The 9606-nt window shown below is 38.6% G+C and overlaps 1 protein-coding gene across 15 annotated transcripts in view; it reads left to right on the forward strand.

The window, feature by feature from the left end:
* The window catches only part of ELF2 (E74 like ETS transcription factor 2), a 99189-nt gene extending 96142 nt beyond the window's left edge, over window positions 1–3047 (forward strand). For all 15 annotated transcript variants that reach the window (XM_061384158.1, XM_061384163.1, XM_061384162.1 and 12 more), the window contains 2 exons: window positions 524–874; window positions 1329–3047. In XM_061384158.1, the coding sequence (XP_061240142.1) occupies window positions 524–874; window positions 1329–1956 (979 nt within the window). In that variant the 3' untranslated portion in view covers window positions 1957–3047. The remainder of the gene's footprint in view (window positions 1–523; window positions 875–1328) is intronic.
* Window positions 3048–9606: the final 6559 nt, after the last annotated feature.

Genomic DNA, 9606 nt, shown 5'->3' on the forward strand with positions numbered 1-9606 from the left:
TCAAAATCCCTCATATAAAGTGGGGTAGTGTTTGCTTGTATCCCACTTATATCCCCCCATATACTTTACATCATCTGTGGATGATAAAATACCTAACACAGTATAAATGCTAAGTAGTTGCTATCACATGGCAAATCCAAGTTTTGCTGTTTGGAACTCTTGTGGAGATTTTTTTCTCCTTGAGCATTTTCGATCTGTGGTTGGTTAAATCCATGGATGAGGAACCCACAGATAACGGAGGGCCAACTGTACAATAATATATTCTGTATTTAGGTTAAACGACTTCCTTTAATAAAAAGTGAGCTTTTAGCTAATTCACAGATTTCAAGGTTATAGGACATATGGTACCAAGTTCTAATTTCATAGCTACTTCAAATTCTTAGTCTTTTGAATGGAGTCCCACCTTACCTCTTACTAGAGTAAGTGAATGTTTCTGTTAGCATCTCTTCATGGTATTTTTGTTTGGGGATTGTTGGGGGGCAAACATAATATACTTGACTTATTTAATACTTTTTCCTTACAGATATTATTACCAAAGGGGTATCCTTGCAAAGGTTGAAGGACAGAGGCTTGTATATCAGTTCAAGGATATGCCGAAAAACATAGTGGTTATAGATGATGACAAAAGTGAAACCTGTAGTGAAGATTTAGCAGGAGCTACTGATGAAAAATCATTAGAACGAGTATCATTGTCTGCAGAAAGTCTTTTAAAAGCAGCAACTTCTGTTCGTGGTGGGAAAAACTCATCTCCTCTCAACTGCTCCAGAGCAGAGAAGGGTGTAGCTAGAGTTGTGAACATCACTCCCCCTGGTCATGATGCTTCATCCAGGTCTCCCACTACGACCACATCTGTATCAGCAACAGCAGCCCCAAGGTAAGTGAGGGAAACCAGTAGTTGTAATGTATTTAGTTTTTAGAAAACTCTTTGGCAAAACTAGGATGTTCCTTTTTTAATATTTGTATTCTAAGAACTGACTCTTTGTCAAGACTTGTCAAGAAAAGTGCTTGGTATTTTTCAATGTATTAATTAAAATATTCTTCTTAAAGTAGATGTCTTTTCTTACTTGAATTGATTTTTATGATTTTATAGATGGAATTTAATGTAGGCTTTTAAATATATATATAAATATATTTAGCTTATGTTTAAATATATTCATCTCATGTTATTTCATGCTGTAAACTTCAGAGATTTTTGGTACATCTGTAAAATTGGGTCCACTAGTTTTACATATGTTGGATTTGCATTCACCTTTTTCTCTCTCTCAGAGAGACCTATTTAATAATATAGCGTGACATACAATCAAATTTATTTTTTTTAAATCAACCAGGACAGTTCGTGTGGCAATGCAAGTACCTGTTGTAATGACATCGTTGGGTCAGAAAATTTCAACTGTGGCAGTTCAGTCAGTTAATGCAGGTGCACCATTAATAACCAGCACTAGTCCGACAACAGCAGCCTCTCCAAAGGTAGTTATTCAGACAATCCCTACTGTGATGCCAGCCTCTACTGAAAATGGAGACAAAATCACCATGCAGCCTGCCAAAATTATTACCATCCCAGCCACGCAACTTGCACAGTGTCAACTGCAGACGAAGTCGAATCTGACTGGGTCAGGAAGCATTAACATTGTGGGCACCCCACTGGCTGTGAGAGCACTCACCCCTGTTTCAATAGCTCATGGGGCCCCTGTAATGAGACTATCAGTGCCTCCTCAACAGGCATCTGGCCAGACTCCTCCCCGGGTTATCAGCGCTGTCATAAAAGGGCCAGAGGTTAAATCAGAAGCAGTGGCGAAAAAGCAGGAACATGATGTGAAAACTTTGCAGCTGGTACAAGAAGAAAAACCGGCAGATGGAAATAAGACAGTGACCCACGTAGTGGTTGTCAGTGCGCCCTCAGCTCTTGCCCTTCCTGTAACAATGAAAACGGAAGGATTGGTAACATGTGAGAAATGAAACAGCCGCGCTCCCATGGACATTAGAATGTTAGTGATAGTCCTGATATAAGTATTTGCAAGGATGTCATCGACAGAAGTCAGAAGACTTTAAAACATTTTTAATGCATTTAAGAAAACAATCAAACTTACTGGAAATAAATTACCTATCCCATGTTTCAGTGGGAAATGAACTACATATTGAGATGCTGACAGAAAACTGCCTCTTACAATAGAAACAACTGAACCCGTCAATAAGGAAAAGGACTGAAAGGGACCAAGCAACTCACTACAATATCAAGTTACACTAAGACTTGGAACACTAACACTCTGTAAGAGGTTATATAGTTTTCAGTGGGGAGGGATTGGGATGGGTGATCTTGTTGTTACATATAGCAATTTTTGATGCATTTTATATGCATACCAGCAATTATTACTGTGTTCACACAGAACTCACTTAACTGGTGCTATGTGAAAACTGCTAATATAGGTATTTTAGAATGTGAATTGAAGAATGGATCCAAAAGCTTCAGAAAGAGGTTAGCAAAAAAGATCTAGTGCGTTTTTTTTTTTTTTTTTTTTATCATATAGCTTAAGCTGATTTAAAACAAAGGCCTTAGACTAATTTTCGGTTTTCTTTATTGAAATAAGCTAATGGCTTGTTTGTGTAAAGCTTTTTTATTAAAAGAAAAATTTTAAAAATCTTGTACCTAGCACAGTATTGTTATAGAATTTACATGTAACATTTTATATGGTAGTTTAAGTCTGTCAGTTTCTTAATTGTGGACAAATTAACAGTTGGCTCTGGCCTTTTGCTATAACACGCCTGTTTGTCACTCACTTAGCCCTGGCATCTGTGCAGACATATCCGTTTCAGTTCTGCTGTCACTCGGAAGTTAAAGCTCAGCATGATTTTTGTCAGGTAACTCTAATACCTGGAGTTTTCTTTCTTCCTTTTTTTTTTTTAGTTGAAGTTTAAGAGGGAAAGTACCAGTGTTCAGATTTGAACTATAATAGTTTGTATATTCAACATTTGAAGTATATTCTATTTTGTTGTACTCTTGTTTCAAAGTGTATTCAAGTAGGTTTTCTGAAATATAGAAATGAAATTTACCTTGTGTTTTGGTCTCTGGTGATATTTATAACAATATTCAAAAGCTACTATATAAACATGTTGTTTTAGTTAAGAAGTAATAGAAGTCCTATTTTTCCTTCCCAACTGCTGCTTGAAGAAATTATTTTGTTCCATTACATTAATATTTGGCAAATAACCTGCATGCTTCCACTTCCTAATTATTGTCATGTAATTATAATGTTCTACTTACCATAATGAGTTTACTATTTTAGTGTTGGCCACACTTAATTTATATTTCAAATCAGACCATATGCTTCTCAATCAGACCTTTTGTGGGTGAGGAAGAACAAATAATACTCTAGCCATTTTAGGAACTGGAGGGACCAGAGGAACATCATTTCACACTAAACTAGGTCCCGTAACTCCACATAATAATGCTGTTTCTACTACAAAGAAAAGTTGTCTATTTTTACATCTTTTAGAAATTTAAATAAACTGAATATTTGTGGCCTTTAATTGTGCATTTGGTTAGACACTACTTAGGTTGACAGATTTTTATAACAGCTCCCTTTGTAATCTTTTATCTTTTCCATAAACATACGTGATGGTACTTTTTAATAAAAGCGCAAAGAAAAGCTCATTGATTCTTATCCCATTTGGGGTTAATCTCAATCTCTACTCCTTTTAAAACATTTCCTAAATATTTCATGTTTCAAAATCTGTATCTGTATTCAAAATATGCCTTGACACATAACTGAATTGTCTTTTTTTGCACTGCAGTTTCATTTTTTGAGTTATGTCTCCCGTAATATTCTAGGGCAAAGAAGTCACATGAAAAAGCGTTAGTCATTCAGTCGTGTCCAACTCTTTGTGACGCCATGGACTGTATAGCCCGTCAGGCTCCTCTGTCCATGGGGTTTTCCAGGCAAGAATACTGGAGTGCATTGCCATTTCCTTCTCCAGGAGATCTTCCCACCCCAGGGACTGAACCTGGGTCTCCTGCATTGCAGACCAGAGTCTTTACCATCTGAGCCACCAGGGAAGCCCAAGAAGTCACATGGAAGATAGCTAATGAAACATATTTTAAATGAGCATTTCTTTCCCACCTATGCTGTATTACTAATTGGTTTTCATTAGGCTAAGCCAAGGCTGCTTGCTCACCTCTACCACTCTACCTTAACATTTTCCATGTCTCTTGCAGAGTAAGTTCACCTAAGGTCTCGATTTAGAAATACATGTTGACAGTATGTAATGACGAGAGTATTTCTTCTGATGGGAATTGTCAGTGGTATGGCTTTTAATTGCAACTCTTCTGTTAATCATTATAACTTGTATTTGCATTTTGTGTCCACTGTAACAAAGAACCACATAGCAATGACTTGATGCCACTACATTTTCCAGTCTGGCCAGGCTTTTGAACAATGAATTAGCAGTCAGCCCATTTATTCTTTGGGTCATCTTCCAGCAACAGTCAGCCGTTCACCACCATCCTGCTTATCAGCTGGCCAGTATACCTCTTTATAGAGAAAACCGAGGTCTGAGCTGTGAACTCCATTTCTGGACGGCTTGCTGTAAGAGCATCTCCTTATTCCAGCATCCATCCTGAACACCTGCCTTGGGAAGGAGGCAGGTGTGCTGTTCACTCGTATTCAACACCTCCTCCCCTTTCACAACTTCTTGGTTTCTTTGTTCCAACAGTCCGTCATTCTTCAGTAGCTTGCAGTTAATTCTGGCTTAGAATAAGTTCCCGCCAAGGTCTCCAGGAACCCAGTAGTCAAATCCAACAGATACTTCATTTTTCCACGTCATCAGCCTACTTCTTAAAACTCCGCTTTGTTTTCCCGTGACACCACTCTTCTAGTGTACCTCCTGCCTGACTTCTTAGTCTTTGTTATGTCAGCTTTCCCATTTAAAGGTAGTATTTACCATGGGGTCTTTTCCTTTATAGAATAGTTGTATTTACTATTACGGTTTTGCTTGAACATAACTGTTCAATAATCTCTGCCATGCATATGGTTTTTACTATCAAATCTATTGCCTTAGGCTAGACTGAAAGTCTCAAGATGGGTTTAATTACCTACTGGTTATTTCTTCCTGAATGTCCAATTGAACTCTCTTCTAGAATCTGTCCTCTTAGCTCAATAAATGACACTACACCAGCAACCAATTACTCTTGCCAGAAGAAACCTGAAGGCCATTCTAGACATTTGACTTCCAACATCCAATCTGTCACCAAGTCCTATTGACAGTTCATTCTAAATAACTTCCTTTCCCATCCTCCCTACCTTACTGCTTTGTCGTCTCAAGCCTCTCTCTACTGTTTTCCATGCTACCAGTTGAGTTTCTAAAATGAGTATTTTCATAAACTTCTTTGTGACTGCATTAAATTCTTCAGTGCATCTCATGCTAAAAAGATAAAAAACCTAAAGTCCTTTGATCTGGCATCTGCCTACATTCCCAGGTCTTAACTCTCTTGACTGTCCCATTTTAGGCATCTCCAGGCTACAGACCTGCTGACATATATTTTCCCAAATATTTCAGGTATCTACCTTTGTTGAGCCATGTCATTGATGGCTTCTCTCTGGACCACTCTCTTCACCTGAATTTGAAGTGAAGGTGACAGACATCAAAATATTTCTGAAATAGGCTTGGAAGCCATTCAAGGTGAGGGGTAGTCTACTCTGAGTGAACTCTGAGAAAAGATTGAAAACATCAAGTATATAAAGGGCTAGGAGAGAGGAAAAGTAATCAGCAAGTGGAGATCAAGGATTGTTCACAGAAAGGCAACAGGATAGATGAGGTCACATTTCAAGATATGGTGGGAACATTCTCAAGTGTACCAGGAAGGGCCAAGCAAGTAAGGTCAAAGAAAAAGCCACCAAAATGGATGGAGTGACAATAAAGAGGCAGTTAATGGAAGGGACATAGCACCTGGTTCATTATCAGCCACTCTGACCCCTGTATGCAAATGAGTCAGGTTTAACAATATTTGGGCTTATAAAGTACCTATCCCGTGATCCTTTAAGCCTCTTGGTCTACTTTATGTGAGGACATTACATACGTGATCTATATTAGAGCACACTTTGGGGAGGCAAGAGGAACCCTACTTTGAGTTCCACAGCCATTCCAGCAACTTCCCTTTTCATGGCTTTTCACTGTTCATAGTACAAGTCCTCTGTACTTGTGGTTCACCTGTCCTTCAGTCCCTTCGTTGTTGTCATCCTCCACAGTTAAAGCTCGGCCAGTCCTCCTGAGAATAAGACACTCTTTCCCCACCTTTGCAAGTACACTGATCCTGCCTCCTGAATCATGCCAGAAACACAAGTGCAGCAGGGAGACTTGCAGGCACACTTCATTTCACTAGGCTGCACTTCGAAGATACACTGCTTTATACAGATCTAAGATCTGTGGCAACACTGCTGTCAACGTGTCTTGTCACTGTCCTTATTCCAACAGCAATCATCTCTTTGGTAATATTCATATTTCAAACCCTCCTCCTTCAGCGAAAAATAACTGACTCACTAAAGGCTCAGATGATGACGAGTTAATAAAATATTTTTGAATTAAGGTACATAGTTTTTTTTTTTGGAGATCATATTATTGCACTTAATAGACTAATGTCATGCAAATGTCACTTCTGTGTTCACTGGGTCACCAAAAATTCACATGATGCTTTATTGAGATGCTTCGTTGTAGTGGTCTGGAACCAAACCCCCAATATCTTTGGGTACGCTGTATTTGATTTGACATTTATCTACTTTTTATGTACCTATAGCTATCTTTTTAAACAGTGCACTTCAGCAGTAATGCTCTGGGTTCAGGACTTATAAATAAATGATACAACTTCCAAGTTAAGAACTTAGAAAAACATGAATATTTAAAGCAAAATGCTCCATAACAAAACTCTTAGACTGTAACAGCAGTTTTCTCCCATTGTATGTTTAAACAAAAAAATTTTGCTTATTTTACAAGGTTTTAATGATGTGATAAGTGCATGAAAGGTGGGTACTAAACTGTTTTACAGAATCTGCAAATTACTTGAGTTGTAGGACATGAATTCACTGAAATAGTGGTAACTTTGCTGCACGCTGGAAATCACCTGTGAAGATTTTTTGCCGATGTCACATCCCCTATCACTTAAATTATGTGTGGAAGGGGGAGCCAGGCATTGGTATTAAAAAAAAAAAATCTCAGTGTGATTTCATTGTGCAGCCAGGTTTGGACACCTCTGTCACAACTTTTACATTTAGACATCTGTCTTAATCTAAGCTTTTCTAAAACGTTCAACAGAAAAAGGTAGTTTAGGGTATTATATACTGTATATTTCATTGACTCTAAAGCCGTTTTCTCACATTTTAATGAGATGAGTTAATTAGGATGAGTTTTTTAAAATTCTTAAAAGAGTACACTACGTTAGTACCTTGTCCTTTAAAAGAAAGTACTTTCAGAAAGCTATATATTAAGTGCCACCAATGCTACCATTGTTTGAAAAAATACTTTTGAATTGCTTCTTGGAGCAGAACCTAAATTTTTATACATACTTAACTAGGGACACAGATGGTAAATCCCTGATGGCTCAGATGGTAAATAATCTGCCTTGCAATTCAGGAGACCTGGGTTTGATCCCTAGAGCCTACTATTCTTGCCTGGAGAATCCCATGGACAGAGGAGCCCAGCAGGCTACAGTCCATGGGGTTGCACAGAGTCAGACATGACTGAGTGACAAACGCAAGGAGAAGAGACAAATTTTCCTACCAAGGGAGGTTTTAGTTTTAGAAATAGTGAAGTCACTTGAGATTAAGAAACCGATGTGAATTAAACTAGGTAGGTACTGCCATACCTGGCAAAATGAAACACGGCTAAAGTGCACACTACTTGAGACCTTCAGAGAACTGGATGTCCAAACTGTTCCAAAAAGTTTCAAAAATATTTTTGAGCAGTGGCAGCAATTAACCCAAATTGTCTTGAAGTGCAAATCAGTTTTAATGCTTTTAAGAAACCTAAGAGATTTCCTGGTCTATTCCCTGTATTGTAAATAAACAAGTTCAGAAAAACTTGACTCAGTTTCAGTTCAGGTAATCAGTGGCAGACCTAGAGACAGAACTTCTCCTCTGGCCTCAACCTCTGTTCCCTCCCATCTACTATCTCACCATGCAGTGATCCCTGCTCTCATAAACTTAAATAGAAAATGCTGCAGAATTTTGCTGGGTGTTATCTCCAGGTTTACCAATCTGAGATGTCAGGGGTATCCCGTATGCAGCTTTCCATCATCTCTCCTGACTGGTGTTTTTCTCCCTGTGATGCAGGACTCTAATTATATTCCAGCATTCTAATGTGGTCTACATCTAGAAACCTGAATCTGCTCAATGTGGCAGTTTAGACTCTGCTTTAGATTAAAAAAAAAACTTGATAGTTTATATATTGTAAGAACAAATAAAAGTCAACAAAAATAAGCAGATGAAAGACAGTGACATGAAGAAAAAGGCAGGACCGCAAAAGGAAATGGAATACGTGCTACAGAGTGTCACAGTAATGAAAATCCAGCTATAAGGTTTGGTTTTGAATGTCTCAGCACCCAAAGCAAACAGGAATTCATCCTGAGATTTCCTCTTGGTTCACCAGTAGCAGCCTAGAAACAGCAAGGCTTCTCCTAACGTTCTGTCAAGAGGAACGGATACAACTACGTCCTAACGAATGGTTTCTTAGAGGTGAGCTTTCCACAGGCATCTGGTGAACCTGGAGTTGTGGCTGTTGTTTGATCTCTCAAAGGCAGGTATTTCTACTCTACAAGTCATAGTAGGGTTGACATCCTGTCCTGAAACTGAATCACTAACCTACAACCTCATATCTGTCTGGAGAAACAGGGGTGAAAAAATCTGGCCACTCAACAGTCCCTCACCTATTTGGGTCTTAATTTCTATTAACACTATCTGCCCTTTCAATTGGAAGGATTAAGAGTGGCTTGTTAGGACATCAAGTACAGTGCCCTTTCCTTTTTTGCTTTGAACTCTAAGCACCGACCTTAACCTTAAACCTTTACTCGATGACTTACCTAAAATTTACAATATTGTTTTACAAATATCTGACAAATCTGAGATTGACAAGATAGGTGTGATGCTATACTCTGGATGAGAAAATTGAGGCCCTAGGGAGTGTCACAGTGGTCACAGCTAAGTCCTTTTACTTACAGCCCATGCCCTTCTACAGAATTTGCTTTTATAAGCCCAGCTCCAGACCTCTTGCCATTCCAATATCCAACCACTCTAGATAAAAGCCTGCCTGTACTGTATTTTTATACATGTCATTATAAAAAGGTTCAGAGCTCCTTATTCAAGCACAGTTTTTGGATGCCTTTCCAATTGAAATCAGTTATTATTATCAGCGTGTGTTTTTATTTTCTTTTCTAGAATTTAGTCCCACTGGGACCTTGCTCAGATTTTTTGGGCTTTTTAGGCCCAATTATTTTTTTAAATATTTGGCTGTGCCAGGTCCTTCCTTGTGACACACAGGAGCTTTTTTAAGCTGTGGCATGTGGGATCTAGTTCCCTGATCAGGGATCGAACCTGGGCACCCTGCACTGGGAGTCTTACCCACTCC

Source organism: Bos javanicus, chromosome 17 (assembly GCF_032452875.1).
Source record: "Bos javanicus breed banteng chromosome 17, ARS-OSU_banteng_1.0, whole genome shotgun sequence".
Taxonomy (NCBI): Eukaryota; Metazoa; Chordata; class Mammalia; order Artiodactyla; family Bovidae; genus Bos; species Bos javanicus.